Source organism: Planococcus citri, chromosome 2 (assembly GCF_950023065.1).
Source record: "Planococcus citri chromosome 2, ihPlaCitr1.1, whole genome shotgun sequence".
NCBI classification, from domain to species: domain Eukaryota; kingdom Metazoa; phylum Arthropoda; class Insecta; order Hemiptera; family Pseudococcidae; genus Planococcus; species Planococcus citri.
Genome location: NC_088678.1, coordinates 76947809 through 76972216, shown reverse-complemented (window position 1 = coordinate 76972216; position 24408 = coordinate 76947809). Strand labels below are relative to the sequence as shown.

The window sequence follows — 24408 nt, the reverse complement described above, 5'->3', positions numbered from 1 at the left end:
TAAAATCTTGAGGGGCATGTAGGTAAATCTAAAAATCTCGATATTGAAATAATTTTTCGATAGACAGAAAAAATCTGTAGTGGTACATTTTTAAATCCATACCATTGACAATGAATCTAGATTAATTTGGGAAAACACGTCTTTGATACGTAAATGAATACATGAACATTTGAACAAACAGCGAAAATAAACACTAAGAAGTTTGCAAAAAAAAAAAAAAATCGTTGAAATAAGTTGATGTAAATGATTTTTTCATGAATGATAAATGGACACAGCCACTGAATATATGTATTACAATAATAGTAAAATCTGGTACAAAAATTACCTACCCTATAAACATTACCGATGGTTGCACCTTAGTACCATTCAATTATTCATCGTGATCCTGCAACATTCACTTTCACCCATGTGAGACTGGTCACTCTAATATTTTTCTAATTGGGATTTCCAAGGCTTGTCGTAGTCCATTTCTACAACAATATTCCAAGCACAATTCAATGAATGACAAATACCAAGAATTATCTTTTAAAATTATGAAAAATTCGCCTGCAACAAAGGTGCACTGTGCAAAATAAATAAAATTTGAATATGAGTAAAAAGGACTTTAATAAATCTTTAAGTTGGTAAATAATTTAAATGAATGGGAAATGGAAACAACCTGCACCAAGATTGTAACTTATTATGGTCACTGCAGATTTTTCTGAATGAAAAAACTGAATAAAACATGGAGTAATAAATATGTAGATTCCAATCAAACGAGCAATGAAATTGCGTATTAATGCGATTGAAATTTACAAATAAATTGATCAACATTTCATTATAAAAAACATGAAAAAATTGAATCTCTTAAATGAACATAATAATAAATTTTTTTTTTTTAATTGAAAAAACAAGGAGAATGTCTTACAGTCCTATTTATGCTTCATTTCAGTATAACATAAAATAGAAGTGATTTTAGTTGACGCGTCGAAGGAGCTTTCTATTTTGAAATCTGTCTTTTTTATTACACTTTTTCCTCCCCTCTGTCGGTTGGTGAGGGCAGACGTGGGGTATTTTCATTTTCAAACACGTTATACCTACGATACGTATCACTATAATCAACAGGGCTCGCCACATGAATCAAATCAAAAATGTAAGCGATAAATGGCATAATGTTTAAGCTAAACCTTATGTAATTATATTCCTCAAGATAGTAGGAAAAGTAAAAATATGGTATTCAAACCTTTATTGTGTCAAATATGACATCTATAACGAATCGGCTTCATCGAATGCTCAACATTTATCGAAAATAGATACCTAATGTTTCTGTGTAGTGTTAATAATTTTTCTAGTCCTATTCCTAGTGTTTCAGGTATGAAAATATGACTGCCTAGAGCCAGGCAAATCCCTGCTCGAGTAACGCCAGAGCTAGATTGATTGAGATGAACAGTTAAAAAGAATCAAACTGAATGCAAGAGTAGTCTATAACCCACGACTACAAGATTGTTACGCTGAGCAGCAGCCACATCTCTGTTCTCCAACTTTTCCAGGTCATCTTATTGAGAGTCGCATGATTTGCCTTAATTACCAAACCTCTGTTGTAGGGCCTCGATGGCAGGATGATAATTGGCCAGTGTCGGCGAATAACCGTCAATTGCTGGCTTTGCATCGCCCTTGAAAGCAAAAATTAAGTAAATTGACGTATTCGACTGTTTTAATCCTTTTTACATTTTGGCCCTTGTATTTTCACTGCCTCTGAATTCAAAGTATATTGCTGAAGCCCTTTCTGTATTTCAAAAATGGAATAAAGAATAATACTTTACCTATCACTAAAATGCCAATATTGATATTATTTCAATCATAAATGATGCATTTTTTTTTTAAATTATAATTTTCATTTTTTTAAAAATTATTTTTATTATTAAAAATTATAAATTAGTTTTTATTAAAATTCAATTTAAATAAATAAATAAATTTTTATTAAATATATAATTAGTAAATATAAGAAGAAAAAGCTAAAATAAGCTTTTGAACTCATAATTCAAATATAAATTATTATTTTTTCTTTAAATAAAGAATTTAAATTCTTTAATAAATTTACAATTTATTATTAATTTATTTATTTATTAGAATTAACTAATTCGTAAATTGATATGAAACAAATTTCAAATTTTTCACCCGCATACCTGAAAGAGTTAACAATTTGCTAGGTGCCAGGCCACTGGGTCGTTCTGGAACCCCCCCTCCCTAAACCAATATAGTTTACATTGGTAGAGGCGTCGCAGGCTACCACTCTACCGGATGCCAATTATTATGATGACAGAAAACCACCGAATTGAAATCTCAGAATCTTGATATCGAAATAATTTTTCAAGACAGACAAAAAGTCTTCAGTGGTACACTTTTTTGCTTAGACAATGTGGATAGATTCTGAGCTTTTCAGTAGAAAAAATGAATCGGAGTAGTATTGACAATGAATCTAGATTAATTGGAGAAAATACTCAGGAAGTCATCAATTTAGTTTTTGAGAGACTAATACATACAAGAACAAACAGCGAAAATAAACACTACATAGGTAGAATAAAAGATTGCACAGGAATTTAAAAAGAAGAACAACCATCTTTGAAACGTAAATGATTTTTTTCTTGGATGATAAATGGTGGACGCAGCAAATAAATACATGTATTACAATAAAATCAGGTATAAAAATTACTTACATATTGCTATAGGTAAAAAATTGAATGTTTATAAGCACAATGTAACCTTCATCGCCTTAGAGATGTATTTTAAGCAATTCACCCATTTGTCACGACCATTCCACCATACTCTGTGAAAATAGGTTTTTACTTTTTCATTTCTAGTGAACCTGATATCACTATCCAACTTTTCTTTCAAGTTTTCTAATACTTCGTGGGTTTCAGCATTCGCTATCTCTCGGAATAAGTTCAGCAACTCGGGAACATCTTCAGCATACCAATAGGTAAGATTGCTAGACTTTTTGAACCATCTCTCCCATGCTTGTTCGCGATGAAACACACAAAATATATAAACTTTGATTTCCGGAAACGAATTATTTAATGCACTGATTGCTGGTACAAAAATTACTTACAAATTGACTAGCAATTTAAGGTAATTAAAGTAAAAATGGTTGTACGCTAGGTATGTAGGATTCTAGGTACATTATTTGAATTTTCGCTTTTCAGTCATACGTACAAAAAAGTGATAAAATGAATTAAAATTAATGAACAATTAAACATATGCAACGAAAACGAGAACAAATCACATGATTATTTATAAAAGATGGAGAAAAACATGAAAAATGACTACATAATATGTATGTATAACTTTGAAATTCGGAAACGAAGAAAGAAAATTTCACACTACTACCTTACATTGAACTCTTCCTCTTCCAAGTTTGAACTTAGGGTAGCATCACAGCTTCAAAATGTTGATCAAGGAACCTTCCCCCTTTTTGTGGTCAATGTAGAAAATTCTCAATTTATATGCCCAGGTTGGTAACCCAGCGTTGAGTCTTCGAGTAATGCCCTTTATTTTCGGATGTTGTAGGTCATTAAAGTTGTTATCTGCAATGAACATTTCTATTTACTCGCTCAGATGCGCTTCGCCCAACAGCTACATTGTTTAAGTTGAAGAACGTTAACGAAAGCAAATATGTACTGTCAACTAATAATACTGGCAACTCCATTTGAAACACATTGAGCGTTTTTGTCGCAGCAGAAGCGAGATCTGAACGGCCTGGATAGAAACTAACTCTTATCAAGAATGCTCTGATTGGTTGGTTCATAACTGGTTTGAATCTCTCGCGTCCGATCAGATGCTTGCGTGAAATTTAGTTACTTGCCAGGCCGCTAGGAGGATAAAACACCATTATTTTTTGATGGAATTGCCAGTATTGTTGGTCGGGTCATTCCATGTCAATTTGACCCAAAAAAGGCGATTTTGAAAGTCATGTCTTTCGATTTCGCTCAATTTTTTTTTACTATATCTACCCACCCAGTAAGTAAGAAACCCGCAATCAGTTTGGTCCCGCCTCCTGTGGGGAGGGAATTACAACATCAATCGTTAAGGTAGGTCTCCCTACATAAGGCCAAACCAAAGATTCTTACCTACCACCGAAGCAGCGTATGGTAAGAATCAATGTGGTGATCTACACAAAAGACGTACGTTAACATCGATTGCTTAAGTAGATCCTTATGTCCAATTGCTCTCGCAACAAAGAGAAGGATTTTACTCCCTTTCAAGGTCTCTCAAACCATCATGAGAATCCTCTACTCTTCGTGTTTCAGACAATTGGAGAATTTCCCTAAGTTCCCTCACTCGAAAGTGAAGGAAGGCAAATTATACACACGACACACGTAAATCAATTTGACTACTTTTTCGTTTCAAGTAGGCGGTCAAGCCACCATAAATGAGACTACTTTTTCATCGCCTCGTGTTACGTGCATCCTGAGTTGAGTCAAGGTAACTTCCAGGCGTGTTCAGGCAATCAAATCCCGCCACCCTCGGTCAAAGAAGCCTTGAGGTATGTTTTATGCAAAATTATTGCTTAACCCCTTCGTGAATGAAGGACCATGTGCGATCTATTGTAGGCGGACAGGCCACCCTACAGATCTGGCAGACCTTTACATTACGGGGCGGTTAAACAATCAAATCCACCGCCACGATGGAGTTAATTAAGGACGATTTTCCATCACAAGTAGGCGGTCAAGCCACCATAAATGAGACTTCTAACCGAACCTTAACGTTCCAAAGACATGGATTCGTTAATGTTCCAGTTTTTCATGGAACACCCTGGGTTAGTAGGCATCACTACATCGAATAAACTGAGATAGGCCCCACCGAGTTAGGCGCCAAATAATGTAATAGTGAATTAAGGAAACCGCGCCAAATAATGTATTGGTTAGATACACTACTTACCGCATAGGATAGACTAATTTGTTCGTGGGGATATGTTTAAAATTACTCCCAGAGAAAGGAGATTTTCCCTGGTCGTTGCTAGCTCGAGAGAATGAGTGTCTATGGTTCCTAATTGACTATTCATCATTAAAAAGAAGAGGTTTAAATAACGAACACCTCTAGAATAATATGTACATTCTGTTTATTCTGATTTTTACATATTATACAAATTTATACTCAACGAGTTATATGGATTAAGAGCTATTTAACGTACAAAGTACAACTAGGCAATTTATTATACACTAGTGTTAGAGAAATAGATAAATTATGTCACTCAAGAGGCGTAAGGCCTGGTGCGTAAGAATATTTATATACTTACCCTATTGAAGGAGCGATAAATCATCCCTTGCGTCTGTGTAAGTTGATTAGACTTACTGCACATGATTTTATGACGATCACGTCATAAAACCCAGAAAAGAATGGGCGGCAATTATCTTACGATAATTACGGCAAAACACTGTACACTTTCACACCCCTACTGAACGGCTCACGAATACTAGGCCTTATTGGTGTGTACATATCCTACTCTGCACTTTTACCGGATCACGCGGTATAATGTCCGGAATCATTAACCGCGAGTCGAAAATACCTTGTCCCAGCAACGACATAACGGGGGACAAGTTAATATCAATTATATTTACCCTTGAGGGGGTTACAACGGGGGAAGAATGTACGGCACAACCTAAATTAGATGGGTTGAATGTCACTTGACTAGATCCTATCATCGCGAATAATAAGAACTTGTCTATTAAGATGGAGATTCGACAACCGACGACATCACACTGGACCTCTGGTCCTGTGCATAACGACGACGCGAGAAGGCTCTTAAGAAGATGTTACCACTTCGGAAGACTTGAACGAACTCATCTTTCTTTCTCATCTGATGAACCGTCGAGGCGCTCGCCCGGATCATCGTGGGAGTTAACACGTAGACCTTGACCATAAAGAGGTGGATCTTATTTCTCCTCTTTCGAGAAGAATACATTAGAACCGGTATGGAGAACCTTCTAGTAGTTTCCCGGTATAGAGAAACTTCTAACAATTTCCCCTTACGCGGTTGGGCCATACCTGTACCTTACAAATATTCGTGTTGCACATGAAATAGTATGTTTTTGGTGACGCTGAATACGAATATGACGTCAAATTTTTGATTGGACCCCATCCATGGCCCCCAGCACCTTCCCAAAGGGGGTAAAAGTCGAAAAAAATGATTTCATTCGTGTGACATATGAAATTGTTGGACTTTTACCTATTTGGGGAAGTTCTGGGAGCCATGGGTGAGGCAATTTGAAAATCTAAGGCTATATCCGTGTTCAGCGATATCGAAAACATACTATTTCATGTGTCACACGAATGAAACAAGTTTTTCGACTTTTACCCATTTGAGGAGGTGCTGGGGGCCGTAGATGGTGTCCAATTCAAAATCTGACGCCATATTCGTATTCAGCGTCACCAAAAACATGCTATTTTATATGTCACACAAATGAAATCATTTTTTCGACTTTTACCCTTTTTGGGGAGGTGCTGGGGGCTGTGGGTGGAGTCCAATTCAAAGTCTGATGTCATATTCGTATTCAGCGTCACCAAAAACATACTATTTCATGTGTCACACGAATGTAATCATTTTTTTCGACTTTTACCCCCTTTGGGAAAATAAAAAAATGCGAAAATTGAATTTTTGTGTTTTTTCAAAAAAATAAATGATTTTTTCGTCATTAAATTAGAAAGTGAATGAAAATTTGATGTTGTTGTTTTCATTTGCAGATATCGATTGTAAAAATTGAAAAAAAAAATTGGAATAGTTCCATTTTTATTTGCAGGATTAGTCATCAAAATCAAAAAAATTGAAGTTTTGTGTTTGTTTTGGACTTTAGGTATGGTAGGAAAGGTGTATCGTATCTATTAAATACTTTTTAAAAAACATAATGTTGGCCCATTTCACCTCAGATGCAGTTAATGTTGATCAAAATAGGAAAATAAATGGTTGGCCAACTTCACCTCAACTTTAGGGTGAAGTCAGACAGATTTCAACTTGAAAAAAAGCTCAAAAAGTTCACTGAAAATGTTTTTGAAAATGACCACTCGTAGGCAAGCTCTGGGGCTTCAAAATAAGCCATCCCTCACATTTCTATCTTGATAATCTAAAAAGTAAGATCCAAAAAACCTCGAAAACGTGATATAATTATTTATTTCCTCATAATAGGATTGCAAAAATTACAATTTACAGATGCTACAACATTAGAGATGTGCACTTTTCAGAAAAGTAATTTCGAAACGAAAAGTGAACAGTTCATAGAAAAGTGTGAAAAGTAAATCATGTGAGTTTCATTTCAAAGCTCTCTGTAAGAGATTCAAATTGATGTATTTTTTGCCTAACTAAAACACACAAAAAAACAATCATTTTTTTTACCTACTAAATCAAATAATACGTAGTAGTTTTGAGTCTTTCTAGAGCCTCTAACATTTTTGGGTTTTTCAGTTTTGAAAAATATCAAAAATGGGTGCTGAATTGCGAAGGTAGAGGAGTAGAGAGAGTGAAACTTGATACTTGACTTGATCAATGAGGTCAGTGATCTCTGATGAGTAAATTGATTGGCCATTCGCTTTTTTTTTTTAGTGAAAACTGAAAAGTTCATTGAAAGAAAAAAACTTTTCACTTTTCACACTGCACATCTCTATACAACATACAATATTATAATATTATTCATTTCCTAACAATAGAATCACTTAAATTACAGATAATACAACACGCACGTATTATATAATCATATAAATTATCTCCAGCACATTCATATTCTAAAATGGTGATCGGAATTGGTCCGCACATAATTTTAAATTTATTTCTCATCTGCTCAATTACTCTTTCTACATGAATTCGGCGACATGCTATAGCCCTTGTTTCTTCTACTTGAGTAGGAGGAAACTGTTGCTTATTTTTCGCAAAGGCAGGAGTTAGCAACGTAGCATTTTTTCCCTCAACTAACTGCCTCATATTTTCTCCAAAACCACGATCGGCGAGAACCATATCACCTGGTTCTAAAAGATCAAGGAAACCACTCTTTTCAGTAATCTCCGAGTCACTAACTTTACCACTCCAACCATCAGAAATGAATGAAATTAGGCCAAATGGAGTGATGCCGATTAAATATTTTAATGTATGATAATGTTTGTAGATGGAAAACGACTGGCTTTTGCCTTTGTTGCTGGAAACCCTCTGAACCTTAATTTCAAAGCAATCAATGATCACTCTAACAACCCTACCACCAATTTTTTCCTGCAGTCCTAAAAAACTATCTGGTGTTGATTGTTTTATGGCTGCTTCGGAAGGCCAGGTAATCGCCTTCTGAAAAATGAATACAAACAGCACAACCATTTTTCGAAATATTTTACCCGCCATATAAGAATTTATATCGAAAATGTATCCTAATCTGACGAAACAATCATCAAATCTCAGCTTCATTAAAGTCAATAGCAACATTTGAAATGGTGTCAAGCTGGAATCTCTGAATGACGTTGCTAAGGAAGGGCTTCAGCTGACTTAACAAAAACTGAAGTAATTTCATACTATTCACTCCAGTGTAAAATTTAAGTTTTTCTTCATCTTCGGCAAACATTTCATCACTGAATAATAGTGAACGTGATAGTTTCAATTCTCGGAAAACTGGACAGAACAATAATTACAATCATCATTCGAGTAGTTAATTTTTGATTTTGTTATAAAACAATAAATAAAATCAAATCAAATACTTTGATTCGAGCTATTAGCTGGAACATTCTTTGATGCTAAAGATGCACCGCCATTCGCTTGTGCAGTGGAATTATCGATCTCGATTTCATTATTATCCATTGAAATAGACACTGCATTATTCTCCTCTGGGACTTCGGTGCCTATGCATTCGTCCAGTGAAACAGCACTTTCTCGCGAAACTAACAGAATCGTTGCATTAATGAAGAAGTAAAATCCACAATAAGCGAACAGCTGTTTCAATGTATGTACCTGTTATGGAAGCAGAAGGGTTTGGTACAGAAAAAATCTCAGTCTCATTCAATTCAGGCTCCAATTTCCGTTGTCTATCAATCCAACGTTTGCGTGTACTACTAGCTTCATCATTTCCTACAATTTATAAAATATAATCGTTGAAAATTTGAAATCATTACTTACTTACTCATGTCAAACACGGAGGTTATGACAGCTTGTTAAAAGAATTTAAATGGTATTACGAACTTTTTTCAGCTTTTGTTTGGTATCCCATACGTAAAGAAGGAACCCAATCAACATCATCAGTGTTGTGTAAATTCGAGGGCTGTCCTGTTGCAATAGAACAAACAATTGAATATGAATTACTGTTTGTAAGAATAAAGTTGATGCTCTGGAATTTTAGTATGTACTTGCCTGATCTAAAATGATCGGAACAAATTCTCAAGTTGTCATAATTTATTGTCCTACAGCCTTTAGGTGTTTTGCGGTTTACAGCGTTAATCCACATTTTCCTTCTCTTTGATAAAATGCTTTGTATCTGCGGAGGTTGTTTTGATGTTTTTATTGGAAATCGAAAGAAAGAAATTCCATTTCCAGAGATATGGCGGTTGGTACAGCCCACAACACAACATGAAGTAACCATAATTGAAGCGGAATCAAAATCAAAATATCAAAATTGAGGGTTACAACTACGTCTTTTTCTAAAAATTCGCGTAACTTTCATTAAAAATTCGTTTCTCTTATCAATCGGCAAATAAAAGTATTCATAAAATCGTCAATTTTACTTGTAATTATAAAAATTATATGTCAATCGACAGAGAATTTCATGGTCTTTAAATAATTTGAGACCATTTAAAAGTTCACCAGCATCCGAGAACAATCGAAAAAGTTGGACTTGTCACATAAAAACTTTGAAATCCGTGTATTTTTAATAGCACACAGATGAATGTTTTGCCTACCAGAGTGATAAGAATCAGGCAGAGAGTATGCAACCCGCGGATTGTAGAAAGAAAAGCCCTATAAAACAAGAGGTTTGTTCATTTTAACCACCAGATTCGAAAGAATTGTTTCTCAACAGGAGCAGATTCTGATGAATTCTTAGATGATTCTTTTTAGTGAAGTTTTTCTGTTCGTTTTGGACTAGTTTGTTGATATGTTAATTTTTGTACTAATTAAATTTCATAATTTATTTTCAGCAGGACTTCTTAAAAAATCACATTAGTGAACAAAAAAAAATTTTAAACTCAAAACCCATTTGGGTAAACACAAAAATAATCTAGAAGCAAGAATCGATCTGGAGAAGCGGCTGTGAGCAAGCTGCTCGGTAGCTGCTTGGCATTGTAAATGGATCACTGTGCAGGAGGTCTGGGTTCAACTCCCGCCTGCGTCACAAATTTTTTCAAAATTTTTTTTCGCGATTTTACTTTTTACGAGTTGATTTTCATCAGAAAATTTATTTTAATCAATTTTGTTGCTTTTTTAAATGAATAATGAATTTTTTTGGACAATATTGTATCGTTGTATTCGTTGTTCATTGAGCAGTATCGGCATGATCATGTAATTTATTATTAAGGAGAGGTTAGGTTTTTTTTTCTGGGGTCCCCAGTCCCCAACCTGCTGGTGGGGTGGGGCAAGTTTATTGGGAAATATGATACATGATTCTTACACTTAGGTTTTTAAAACATGATACATATACAAATACAATGAACTATACCTAATCACACAGACAATAGAACTAAGGCTAAATAGGACTTAGGACTAATGACATCTTACCAAAATAATAGAATGTAAGTAATGAAACTTAGGACTAATGACATCTTACTTATGACATCTTACTATATAGTAAAACTACACATCTTACACATAGCAGTAATATAGATAATAATAAACCTACCTATACTCATCTTTCTGGAGCTTTGGAAGAAACATTGGGGGCGGGCTCTTCTACTCTCTTCATCCATGAAAGTGCCCCAGCCTTGGAGGCTTCTTCACCCCTGTGACTGGGCCTTCATGTGATCTTGTTGGGGGCGGGCTCTTCTGCCCTCTTGATCCTGGGAAATGCCCCAGCCTTGGAGGCTTCTTCACCCCTGTGACGGGGCCTTCAAGGTGTCAAGGAATCAGCTACTTAATATGGCAAGAGCCTCTCTTCTTCCCATAGCTGACAAATCACAGATCTCATGTAGTCTATGTGATCAGGATTTAAATGAGTCAAAGGAGTCCCTGGACAGCCTTCTCTAAACCTTTCACATACAGTCAGTACATGTTCTGCCGTCTCTTGCTGGTAGCCGCATCTGCAAGTAGCATGATTCCTTTTGTTGATGCTGCACAAAAAGGATCCAAAACATCCTTTGTCACTTAGGGCCTGAGCAACCCAGAAATCTAGGTCTTCATCGATGTCTAGTTGTTGCCTGTCTTGAACTGTTGGGAAAAATTTTCTCGTCCAGGCGCCGTAATCTGATGACATCCGCTCTTCATTCCATTTGTTGAGGGCTATTTGCTGTATTCTGATGACTGCTGCGTCTACTTCCTCTGCTTCAAGGTACCGAGTTCTCCTTAGAGCCAACCAGGTTTGGGCTCTAGCTTCTATAGCTATGTCCAGTGGCATAGAGTCCGCAATAACCGTTGAAGCTATATAACTGGTTCCCTTATATAATCTAGCAATGTTTCTTGTCATCTGCAGGTGGAGTTTTCTCAGCTCGTCGACTACTTCTTTCAGGTTAATTTTGTGTACAAACAAACTACTTCCATATCCAATAACTGCGTTTACCGTCGCCTTATACATGATTCTTCTTGCCCAAACCAAATAGCCGTATGTGTTGTGGCATACTGCAGTTAGTATTGGCAGGTACTTCTTCGCCTTTTGTATGCTGCTCATTAGATGCGTCTTCCACCACAGCTTATCATCAATTATAATGCCCAGATACGTGATATTTCTTTTTCTGTGGACTACAATATCGCCGACAGTGATTATGTCGCAAGGTTCTTGATTTCTTATCGTAGGTCTTCTTCTGTCGAACAAAAAGAACTCTGTTTTGCCAGCATTCAGCTGAAGGCCATTTGACTGTAGAAATTGCAAGACTGCATTTATTGCTGCGTATGTTTCTATCTCGAATTCGTCTGCGGAATCACATGCAATCAGAAGGAAGGTGTTGTCTACAAAACACTGGAGATGGTAGTGAATGCCAGGGTCGTTATCCAATACCCTCAATATGTTGTCGAACACTATCAACCACAGAAGAGGTTCGAGCGCTGATCCTTGTGGGCATCCTCTATCGATTATTCTGGTGAAGCCATTAAGATGTATAACTCTGTCCTTGAAATAAGATTTCAGCGAATTGATCAAGTACGCTACCAAGGTATTCCTAGCTCGATGCACCGCTTCATTATTTGGAACCATCTTCCATGGTCAAACGCTCCTTTTATGTCGAGTGGTATGGCAGCAACAATGGATTTACTTTGCCTCAGTTCATTAATTCTCTGGATGACATCGTTCAGGGCTTCTTCGCAGCTGGAGAGGTTAGGTTAAGGTTAGGTTAAATGCCGATATGTTAATATTGAGGGAGGGCGCGAAGTGCCCAACTGAATAAGTGCAGAGTGAGCGAAGCGAGCTCTTGCTCTGAGTGCGGCCCTTGAGGGGCCGCGAGGGCGCGAAGCGCCCGATTCACGAGGAGTACTCACGTAGCAAAAGTAGGAGATACGGACACACGTGAGGCGAAGCCGGGCGCACACCCCGCGTGTTTCTTTTAAAAAAATTTAATTAAAAAATAAAATTAAAATCGAAAAAGTGGCACTTTTGTGTGGTTTTTAGGCATGGTGAGCGGTTGCATGTAGGGTATGGAAATATGCACCAAGAATCTGATAAAACAAACACCTGCATGTGACGTCACACGCTTCAAAACGAACGCAAAAATCGCAGAATCAGATTCTTTACTCGAATCTCCATAAGAAGCAAGCTAAAACGAACAAACCTAAGGTACAAAATATGATTTACCCTTATTATTCAGCCTTGTTGTAAAAACAGACACTAGTTATATTATGATCGGAATATTTATCATCATGTTGGAGAATTTTAATTCTATTGCTGAAGCCCTTTTTATGTTTCAAGAATGGAATAAAGAATAATACTTTACCTATCACTAAAAGGCCAATATTCAAATTTATTATATAACGGATGCGGTAGTCTTTTCAAATTTTAGTTTCCAAATTGATATGGAACCCCCCTCCCCCCTATTCAACCATTCTACCAGATGCCAATTATGATGACAGAAAACCACCAAATTGAAATTCAGAATCTCTATATCGAAATAATTTTTCAAGACAGACAAAAAAAAAAGTCTTGAGTGGTACACTTTTTAATTCAGACAATGTGGATAAATTTTAAGCTTTTCATTAGAAAAAATTTCAATCGGCGTGCTATTACTTATTTGTACCTATGTAATAAAGTTTCAAATATGACTTTTGCTAAATACTCAATGAATTCATCATCGTTTGTGGAAGTGTATAAACCTTCGAGCGATTCCTTATTTTTTAACATACATATAAAATATATTTCAAGACAGACAAAAAAATCTTTTCATTGACATTTCACAATAAATCTTGATTAATTCGGGAAAACACGCTGGAAGTCATATATTTAGTCTTAGAGAGACCAATTTGAGAACAAACAGCGAAAGTAATACACTAAAACGATTGCATGGGAATTTGAAAAGAAAAAACAACGAACGGTAAAATGTTGATGATTTTTTTCATTAATGATAAAATGAAGCAGGCAATGAATGTACAGTAGACTCCCGATTATCCGACCTAATCGGGGGGGTAAGGTAGGTCGGATACCAAAAAAGTCGGATAATCCGAAATGGATGTTTTTAGCGCAGAAATTGAGTGCATAAGCTTGAGAAGACAATTTTTTATTCAGAAAATCAAGTTTTGGCTCAAAGCAGGAACAAAAAATCAAAAAAGTGATGAATAAACAAAAATAATGTACTTTTGTACATAAAAGACAATGAAATACTGACTCAAATTATAATTTTTTGAGATAAGTTGGATCAATTTCAAGGAAAATAACACCGTTAGAATACAAAATGCTGCATACTGCATCATTATTTACACTCCAAAATCAAAAATTAGGGGTTTTTTGGATTATCCGACCTTGGTGGGTCGGATAATGCGAAATGTAAGTCGGATAAATTCGTACCGGATAACCCGAAAGTCGGATAATTCGGAGTCGGATAATTGGGAGTCTACTGTAGTAGGTATTACAATAAAATCAGGTACAAAAATTACTTACAACAGTTCGTCTTATAACCAGAAAAACTACTCATCTTACCATTATAACAAAACAGCAGTTGAAAGATGAAAGTAGAAACTGAAAAATCATCTCAGCGCAGTGATGGGATATTTTGTTGGAAGTTTACCCAATTTTGGTAAATAATGGGTAAAAAAAAGTGTTTGTGGGGCACAATGGGAAATAAAGCTCTTCATTCTCCAAAAAAATGAAGAAATGTGGAAGAAAATTTTACTGGAGAAGTTGAAAAATTTTCAATTCTTGTTTTCGAATGGTTTCTCGTTAAGGAAAAAAAACAATAATGATAATTTGCATTTCATATCTTTTGAAACCATGGAAAATGAGTAAAATATTACCTAAATTGAGTACAATTATTCAAAGCTTGCGTAAATTCAGAAAAACACATTTGAAAAGAATTTATGGAGCATTCAACACTTCGCTTGTTGAGGGCTAAAATTCCATTCGATTGAAGTTCAAATCGATCGATCAATAAAAAAATTGAAGGTCTTGAATGATTTTTTTTCATGTTTAAAAAACAAACTGAATGTCTTATCTACACATTCTTTTAATTCTTGTACATAATTATTATATATAATACTGCGGGAGTTGGTGAGTTGATTCCCAAAATGAAAAAAGTGTTCGAATTGATTCCCACCTTTTATTTTCGACTGTACGAATTGATTCCAGCCTACTAGCGTTACCCAGGAGACAATAAAATCATAAATGCTGGGATGGCAGGAATAGAAATCGGAATTTAGTTTAGAATGGAAACTTTCACAGGAATTGGTCGTCCGATTGATGGTTGCAGCATACTGAGCCCAAAGTGCTGGCGGGAATTGAGATGATGCTGAGATATAGTTGTCGTAGACATATGTCTCAAATTCAGAAATCTTATCATCGTTCGTTTTCGTTTTTCGAATCTCAGTTATGGTTTTGAAACATTCAGGCACATCTTCAGGTGGGAGGAAGGGAAGACCGAAGAAGTACTTTAAATGTTTCCCATCGTCATTGGTATTTTTGTAGGCTCTGGTTAGGCCTAGATTCTGGATTTTCCTCCACCAACACTGAACCAGAGCCGCTTCATAATCTATAAACACTTCCTCTGGGGCAAAATCAATTCATTCATACGCAATAAAAAAGTACATGGGAATTAATTCGTACACTCGAAAATAAAAGGTGGGAATCAATTCGTATACCTACTCCAAAATGAAAGGTGGGAATCAATTCATACACTCGAAAATAAAAAGTGGGAATCAATTCGGACACTTTCATTTTAAACAAAATCAAACGGGAATCAACTCACCTACAGCCAATACTGCTACGAGAACGTATCTTTTTTACTCTTTTTTTTTCAATACCAGTAGGTAAGTAGTGTAAAATATATATATAAAAAATCAAACCCAACATTGAGATGCTTTATCGGCTGGTTTTCTGTTTCTTCCGTTATGGTAATGATAATATTCGTATGATGTAATAAGATTCAAATATGGCTTTTGCTAAATACTCAATGAATTCATCATCGTTTGTGGAAGTGTATAAATAAACCTTGGAACGATTCCTTATTTTTTAACATATAAAATATTTTTCATGACAGACAAACAAATCTTTAATGGTACACTTTTTAATTCTGACAATGTAGATGAATTTTAAGCTTTTCACTGGAATAAGTTTCCATCAGAATAACATTGACCTTTCACAATGAATCTACATTTATAGATTAATTCGGGAAAACACTCTGGAAGTCATTTATATTTAGTCTTTGAGAGACTAATACAAAAACAAACAGCGAAAAATAAACACCACATAGAAACATTGCACTTTAAAAAGAAAATAACAACGATCTTCAAAATGTAAATGATTATTTTGTGAATTATAAATGGACGCAGCCAATGAATACATAGTCTATGTAAGTATGTATATTGAAATAAAATCTGGTACAAAAATTACTTACAAATACTTACAATTGACTAGCAATTTTAAATAGCACATTCATATTATTGCAGTTGTGATATTCAATTTTTATTTTTTCAGGCATACAAACAAGTAATAAAATGAATTGAAATTAAATAACAATTAAACATGAATGCAACAAAAACGAGAACAAATTGACTATCAATTAAACGTAATATTAAAGTTGTGGTACATATTTGAATTTCCGCTTTTCAGTCATACAAAAAAGTAATAATAACCTAATATGAATTTGAAATTAATGAATATGGAACAAAAACGAGAACGAATCACATAATTATTTATAAAAGAGTGGACATCAACTTATATGCATGTATTTTGAAAATTGTAGATTTCAACTTTGAGGTCTCCTAGACTACTATGTGGGGCAGCTCAAAGAAAAAAATGATTTTTTTCTTTCTGTTAATTGGTAAGAACATCTCCAGGCTATCTAGCTCTGCCAAACTGTTTTAGGCAATTGAAAATAATACTTCTCTATATTACCAATAGTTGCCTACAGTTAATGGCTTTTAATGACAACTTTGATTTTAGTCTCAGGAATATTCCTTCTAGAATGTCAGTAGAATAAACTTGAGGGTATTCAAAATGACTAGCCACTTACAAAAGAGTAAAATTATTACCACAGTAATTCTGTGTACATCTCTACACTGAGAGAAAAAAACTGTGGAATGAATGCTTCCGTTAAATTAGTCAAGTAATAAGTAACTACTTATTTTCTTCAGTAGTACCTAAATCAATAGACATTGATTACTTACTTACTGTTTCAATCAGTAACTTTCATAGTCACCATTTGAAATAATTGAGACAGTAGATTCCTTAATGAGAAAAGTTATTGATTTCGCTATTTGATCAATTCATTTCATAAATGTAACGAATGATAATTTATAGTCTTCTACAAACTAAGTTGAATACATAAGGTGTTTTCTTTCCCATGCATTGCACTTTTTGTGTATATCAATTTGAGAGGCTTACTTTCAGTTTACTAAAATTACGAACTTACAGCAGAAATAACCATCTAGTATGGGAGTAATAACGGGAAGAATTTTTTTATGAGGGCCGTTTGTAGCAGGGTCATCTTGCACTTCCTTACACCCGAGAAGTTTGCTTGATGTTATATCTCAATTAACAAGCATAATGCCAGAAGGTTTTCTGTAAAAATAATGCATAAAATTTAATAATTACTTTTACTTACTTAGCAAAAAAAATCACGTTATCCCAAGATGAAAATGCTGGAATCGTACGATGCAAAAAATTTTGAAATTCTGATGGCTGGGAATCTCAAAATTAGGTATATCGAAATAATGTTTTATGAAAAAAAAATCTTTAAATAGGCAAATTTGAGAATACATGCAGGAAGTCATCAATTTAGTCTTTGAGAGACCAATTTGAGAACAAACAGCGAAAATAATACACTAAAAAGATTGCATGGGAATTTAAAAAGAAAAAACAACGATCGCTGAAAATATGTTAATGATTTTTTTTCATGAATGATAAATGGACGCAGCCGATGAATGCATTACAATAAAATCAGGTACAAAAATTACTTACAACAGTTCGTCTTAGATCCAGAAAAACTTGGTTTGGAAAAAGTGTGCTTTCTTACTATTTTTCTAAAGGAACATGAAATTGATTTACTTTGTATCATCCACTTATGCTGATGAGTTTGAAATTCTGATGGAATTAATAACCCACTCATGCTGAAGAGTTTGGAATTCTGATGGCATTTATTTATTTGTAGAGGGATAAAAATCCACTTAGGTATGCTAGAGAGTTTGAATTTTGATGGAATCAATTTATTTGTACAGGAATGAAAATAATCCACTAATAATGCTAATTTAATAGTTATAATACTCTTGTTAGTCATGTTCAACGTCATTGTAATTTCCAACTGGATGAAATAATGAATGGTATTTGAAGTTTATTGTAATCTCCTTTAAATTTTTAATAAAATTGAAAACAGTGAAATTTGTTATGTCAATTTTTATTTGCAACAATTGAACAAAACAAGTACAATGGTAAACAACAGTAAAAATACTAAACAAAACGAGAATAGAAGTAAGGTAAATTAACATAATAAAAATATGAAACATGCAAAAGAAAAGTGTCAAAATATGACATAGGAATGAGTTAAAATAGAATACCTAATTGAAGTTGTGATCTCCTCCAATTTTTACCTTTCATATATGAACTCTTCCTCCTTCAAGTTTGAACTTTATGAAGCATCACAGCTTCAAAATGTCGATCAAGGAACTTATCCCCTATTCATGGTCAATATACTTAGAGAACTCTCAATTTATTGTTTGAAGTTGAAGAACGGTAACGATAGTCAACTCAAAAATGACGCTCCTTTTTGATTTTTTCTGCAGAGTCGGAGGCGAAGAAGTGAACTGCGAAACAGATTTTGGGGTAGAATTTGAGGGAGGAAGACAAAGGTACTAACTTTGCTTCCAAAGCCTTCTCCTTTGCTTTCGAATTTCAACACCGTCTCTACTTTCTCAGGGTCAGGCTTCTCGTTTCTCCATTACTTAGGATTAGACCTAAGTATTTTCATCTCTGAAGGGGCCTTCTTAAATTTTGATGGATTCAAGTTCATGCCAGCTAACATCAACTACTTATGGAATTTTTTGTAAACTAAGGATCCTTTTCAACACGCTGGAAGTCATCAATTGAGTCTTAGAGAGACCAATTTGAGAACAAACAGCGAAATTAATACACTAAAAAATAGCAGGGGAATTTGAAAAGAAAAAACAACAATCGGTGAAGTGTTGATGATTTTTTTCTATAATGATGAATGGAAATGTATTACATAAAAATCAGGTACAAAAATTACTTACAACAGTTCGTCTTATAACCAGAAAAACTATTTTATTGAAGAAAAGTAAAAAACAATTTTACTGAAAAAGTTGATGTGTGCAGAAAAATTTTGCAGCTCCGCATCATCCTAGTAATGAATAAAAAAAAATGAAAGTGAACCCAGGGTAGACCTAGCTAATTAAAGCACACCCCCTCTGGCGATTTACCGCCTCGCCGAGGGCTATTCCGACTAAAAAATAAATATAAATTAAGGACATAAAAAACTCGGACCTATCTCATACATTATGCGCCTTTCTCCATGAGAATCAATACCTGCTATGCACCATATCAATTACGAAACGAATGTACATATCTGTGAGATTTACCATGGTGAAATATATGTACATACAGAGTATTTAAAAGAACATAATTATTACAAAGGTTTCCCAATTACAATAACGATATACCAAAGAGAATAAAAATACCGGAGATAATTATGTAGGGACAATAAATGGCATCCCTAACCCATTGAAAGTTGAAGAAATAAAATGCACTTCTGTTATATCGAGGACTTTCGAGTGTTGTATTCGAGCAACACTGCGTTTCGATTAGCGAATAAGCTGACGCAATATTCGTGGAAGTTATCAAGTTATGTTCGAGTATTTTGAACTAAGATGTAAATACGTTTTGTTTTATAAATTACATTATTTTAAAGTATCGAATTCGTTTATTTATGAGAAAAGATACTACAAATGGCGCAGTCGGTAACTTAAAACTTTTATTTAATGTGCGCAAGTGATTTTCACTTTCACGAGTGAATCAACTGTATTCGTTGTCGCAGCCATGACCACGTTAGATGCCGCGCAGATTACTTCGTTATTGCAGTCAATCCAGGATCAAAGTAAGAATATCTCGGCTTTGGCGAAAAATTTAAATATGAAATCTGAGAGGGAGCATCCACCGTCAGTGCAACTAGCGAAATTCGACGAATCCGTTGAAACATTCAGTGATTATGTGGAAAGACTGGAGCAATACTTTATCGCTCAAAAGATCGGCGATGATGATAAGGTATCTGTTTTCATTTCAATGCTTCAGCCCAAGTTATACCGGTTGCTTAAACATTTGTGTGTCCCTACGCCTGTCGAAAAGAAGACTTTTAAACAATTGACGGAGATATTAGTTACGCATTTGTGCCCTAAACAGATGGAAATACCCGCCAGACACACATTCGTTAACCGTAAGCAAGCCGAATCCGAACCGATCAATCAATACGTTGCCGAATTATGTAGATTAGTGCTACCCTGTAACTATCCAGATACCATGCTCTCTATCATGTTACGCGATATGTTTGTTGGTGGTCTACGTTCGAAGGATATGTTAAATAGACTCTTCACAGAAAAAGATTTAACGTTCAAAAGGGCAGTCGAAATTGCGGTCAGTATGGAGACATCGGCGATAAATTCTGCGGCTATTACAAGCAGCTTTAACGGTACTCAGAGTGTCAGTAATCACGTTCCTGAGCCACTCAAGAAGCTGAAAAAAGGAAAACCACCGCCGAAACCGAAATCTACACCAGAGGTGAAGAAATCTGACCAAACTCCGATCTGTTTCAAATGCGCTAAATCCGGCCATCGCTCACCTGATTGTAAAGAGAAAAACTTGAAGTGTAATTTTTGCCAGAGTGAGCAACATGTCATCGAAGTTTGTCAGAAGAAGAAAAAGTTTGATAAGAATAAGGCGAAGAAAATGAAATCTATTCGAGAAGTATCACCTGAACGATGTATTTTCCCTATCGATATGGTACGTGCGTCGGATAATTCATCAGAACCGCCGATATTCGTCTGTGTTCGTGTCAACGATATTGATGTAAAATTCGAGTACGATACTGGTGCTACAAAAACCGTTATCACCGAATCAGTCACGAAGCAGTTCAACGTTAAATTGAAACCTACCGAGATTCGATTTGAAGATTATAGTGGAAAAATTATCAATCCACTGGGTACGATTAATGTAACGGCGCAGTATCGAGATAATTGTGAGCAGCTCGATTTATTCGTCGTCGCAAATTCATATTCATCAGTGATTGGTCGAGACTGGATATTTCCGCTGAAAATTGGTAGCCTACCTGTTTCTTGCGATGCGAATGTTTTACCAATTCGTGAAATACGTGAATTGAAAGTACCTGAGCTCGATACGTTAGTGAAGAAGTACAGCCAAGTTTTCGAAGGTAAAATTGGTCCGGTGAAGAAGGTGGTATCTTTGCATCTGAAAGAAGGCGCCAAACCAGTATTTCAACGTTCTCGTGTGGTACCACTCGCGTTGCAACAGGCAGTTTTGAACGAAATCGATCGTTTAGTCGAAGAAGGTCTTTGGATCAAGGTCAATTATTCTGACTGGGCTTCACCAATTGTACCTGTGTTGAAATCAAACGGTGATGTTCGTTTATGCGGTGATTATAGCGGTACAATTAATGACCAGATCCATATCACTCAACATCCATTCCCAGGTTACGAGGAAATCTTCAGTAACGTCGAAGGTGAAGAATTTACTACTCTCGATATCGATTCCGCATTTCGTCATATGTTGGTAGACGAAGCGTCATCTTGGCTTATGGTATTAAACACACCAAAGGGGTTATTTCGTCCCACTCGATTAGAATTTGGCGCCGCACCCGCACCTGCTGAGTTCCAGAATTTTATGGACGAAGTATTCGCTGGTTTACCTATCGCAAAACGAGCCGATGACATCTTCGTAGGTGGAAAAGATTGAAAAGAACATCTCAGACGTTTAGAGATGGTATTTCGCGTTTGTCAAGAAAACCATATTCGTTTGAATTTACGTAAATGTAAATTTTTCCAGCCTGAAGTAAAGTTTTTGGGCTACATCGTCAACAAGAACGGTATTACGAAAACGCCAGAGAAAGTTACAGCAGTTCAAGAAGCTCCTTGTCCTACGAATGTAACCGAAGTGAAATCGTTTATGGGCTTGGTGAATTTCTACGGCAAATTTTGTAACCAGTTGGCAACTATAGCTCATCCGTTATATGAGACGACGAAAGGCAAAAGTGGCAAAGATCCTATCGATTGGTCTCCTCAGTGCGAACGTTCGTTTATTGCCGTCAAAGAAGCGATCACATCTCCAAGAATTTTGGTGCATTATTCACCCAAACTACCGTTGATTTTAGCCGTAGATGCAAGCAGCGTAGGAATCGGCGCAGTTTTATCGCACCTCGTTGGCAAGGAAGAACGTCCTATTGCATTTGCCTCTCGTATTCTTTCTGATACCGAAAAGAATTATGCTACGTTGGATAAGGAAGCGCTGGCGATCAAGTGGGGAGAGGAGAAGTTTTTCTATTATCTCTATGGTAGAAATTTCACACTCGTAACGGATCATCTCCCACTTGTCCATATTTTTTCGAAGAAGAAAAAACTTCCAGTGTTATCAGCAATGCGTCGTTTACATTACGCTATTTTTCTTCAAATGTTCGATTTCGATATTCGTTACAGAAGATCCGAAGAAAATGGTAACGCTGATTTTCTTTCACGCTTTCCTCGAAATATTCACGAAGCTGCTGAAATGTTTGATAATAGTTCTACACGTATCAATCAGCTAATCATCTTGGAAACTCCGATTACCGAGCAGAAATTAGCAGCCGAAACTTTGAAAGACCCTGAATTACTCCCGTTACTGGAAAAACTTCGTACTGGTGAAGTTGCAGATGATTATTCGTTACACGGTAATATCATTATGAAGGGAATTCGAGTCGTTATCCCGAAGAAGTTTCAGTCAGCTGTGCTTGCTGAATTACATCAAGGCCACTTTGGCGTCAGTAAAATGAAGAAATTGGCGCGAGCTACGGTGTATTGGCGAAATATCGACGCAGATATCGAATCGATGGTTCGTGATTGTAAAGCTTGTTTATCGTTCCGGCCAGAGCAAGTAAAATCTAAAACGCACTACTGGGAATATCCTGCCTCTCCGTGGGAGCGATTACATTTAGATTTCGCCGGTCCTTTTCAAGATAAGCTGTTCCTGTTAGTCGTCGATGCTCATAGCAAGTGGTTAGAAGTTCAAATTGTTCCCAATACTTCGTCTGCTTCCGTCATCGAATTTTTACAACAATTATTTTCATTGTATGGTATTCCGAAGACTATTGTTTCCGATAATGGCACTGCGTTCACCAGCAAAGAATTTCAACAGTTTCTCTCGATGTACGATATCCGTCATAAAACTAGCCCACCCTTCCACCCATCATCGAATGGCCAAGCGGAGCGCTATGTTTTTACCTTAAAGCAGAGTCTACGTGCGTTGAAAAAAGGTGAATCGTCTCACGGAATTCAAGATCGTCTAAATAAGTTTCTCTTTGCCTACCGGCGAGCCCCAAACGTTACCACTGGGCAGTCTCCGGCAAAACTGATGTTGGGAAGAGAATTACGTTCGATGCTGTCTGTATTCCGACCAGATCTTAAACGAACTGTGGAGCGCAATAGACACGATGTCGCCTTTATGGATCGCTCGTACAATATAAACGAGAAAGTTGCTGTACGCGATTATTCAGCTCGGAATTCGCCGTGGGAAGCAGCTACTGTTGTCCATAAAGACGGACCCCTTACCTATACTGTGCAGTTGTCTGATCAATGAGTAACTCGTCGTCATGTCGATCAGATGCGGCCAGGCAGTAATTCAGCGACTCCTGCTGTATCTTCGATTCAGGAGGTCGCTAAATCACCCGTTGTTCCGGATTCAAGTTCTCTCGGTTCCGCTCAATCAGCCAACGCCGATACCTCGCGTATTCCTGAGCAGGAATCCAGATCAACACCTGTAACAACTCGTTCTCCAGAGCCAACCATTCGAAGATCGGCTCGTGATCGAAAAATCCCAAATCGATTAAATCTCTAAGTTCTTAGATAATCGTTTTCGTGTATTTTTTTTTCTATTTTAGTTTTTTTTAAATCCCTAGATTTAATCTTCGTGTGAGGAGTGTTATATCGAGGACTTTCGAGTGTTGTATTCGAGCAACACTGCGTTTTGATTAGCGAATAAGCTGACACAATATTCGTGGAAGTTATCAAGTTATGTTCGAGTATTTTGAACTAAGATGTAAATACGTTTTGTTTTATAAATTACATTATTTTAAAGTATCGAATTCGTTTATTTATGAGAAAAGATACTACAACTTCGCATTGAAACAGTGTATATTATTGTACGAGACATGAAAACAAAAACAAAAATTACAAAGCAACATAAAAAAAACTACTACCCTGGTCAGAGTCGATTCGGAGTTCTAAAAAATTGTTCGAATTTTAAAATGCTTAATCTGGCAACGATTAGATCCTCTTTCAATTCTTTGTTTGAGGTCGAGTAGAGCATCGATGGAGTAGAGTGTGCTGATGAATGAGTCATATAATGTGACTTTAGAAATGTTGAA

General features: G+C 35.9%; 3 protein-coding genes across 3 annotated transcripts; 2 read left to right on the top strand and 1 right to left on the bottom strand.

Annotated features, from left to right (window-relative positions):
* Positions 1-8246: 8246 nt before the first annotated feature.
* Positions 8247-9443, bottom strand: LOC135834193 (uncharacterized). Its single transcript, XM_065348031.1, has 6 exons — positions 9350-9443; positions 9182-9265; positions 8954-9070; positions 8704-8883; positions 8495-8617; positions 8247-8299 (listed from the first exon to the last, which is right to left on the bottom strand). Exons 1-6 carry the CDS (start codon positions 9441-9443, stop codon positions 8247-8249), a joined length of 651 nt encoding a protein of 216 aa, XP_065204103.1.
* Positions 9444-19823: 10380 nt separating this feature from the next.
* Positions 19824-21749, top strand: LOC135834191 (uncharacterized protein K02A2.6-like). The gene has a single exon (XM_065348030.1). The coding sequence runs from the start codon at positions 19824-19826 to the stop codon at positions 21747-21749; it is 1926 nt and encodes a 641-aa protein (XP_065204102.1).
* Positions 21750-21773: 24 nt separating this feature from the next.
* Positions 21774-24085, top strand: LOC135837821 (uncharacterized protein K02A2.6-like). The gene has a single exon (XM_065353213.1). It carries the CDS (start codon positions 21774-21776, stop codon positions 23619-23621), a length of 1848 nt encoding a protein of 615 aa, XP_065209285.1. The 3' UTR covers positions 23622-24085.
* Positions 24086-24408: the final 323 nt, after the last annotated feature.

Bases quoted from the DNA above. Each gene is read 5' to 3' on its own strand.
- LOC135834193 (XM_065348031.1), bottom strand. From the start codon at position 9,443: ATGTGGATTAACGCTGTAAACCGCAAAACACCTAAAGGCTGTAGGACA. The intron at 9,266-9,349 runs GCAAGTACATAC...CTATTGCAACAG, and splicing joins TTCCGATCATTTTAGATCAG to GACAGCCCTCGAATTTACAC. The intron at 9,071-9,181 runs GTTCGTAATACC...TATAAATTGTAG, and splicing joins CCAAACAAAAGCTGAAAAAA to GAAATGATGAAGCTAGTAGT.
- LOC135834191 (XM_065348030.1), top strand. From the start codon at position 19,824: ATGACCACGTTAGATGCCGCGCAGATTACTTCGTTATTGCAGTCAATC.
- LOC135837821 (XM_065353213.1), top strand. From the start codon at position 21,774: ATGGTATTTCGCGTTTGTCAAGAAAACCATATTCGTTTGAATTTACGT.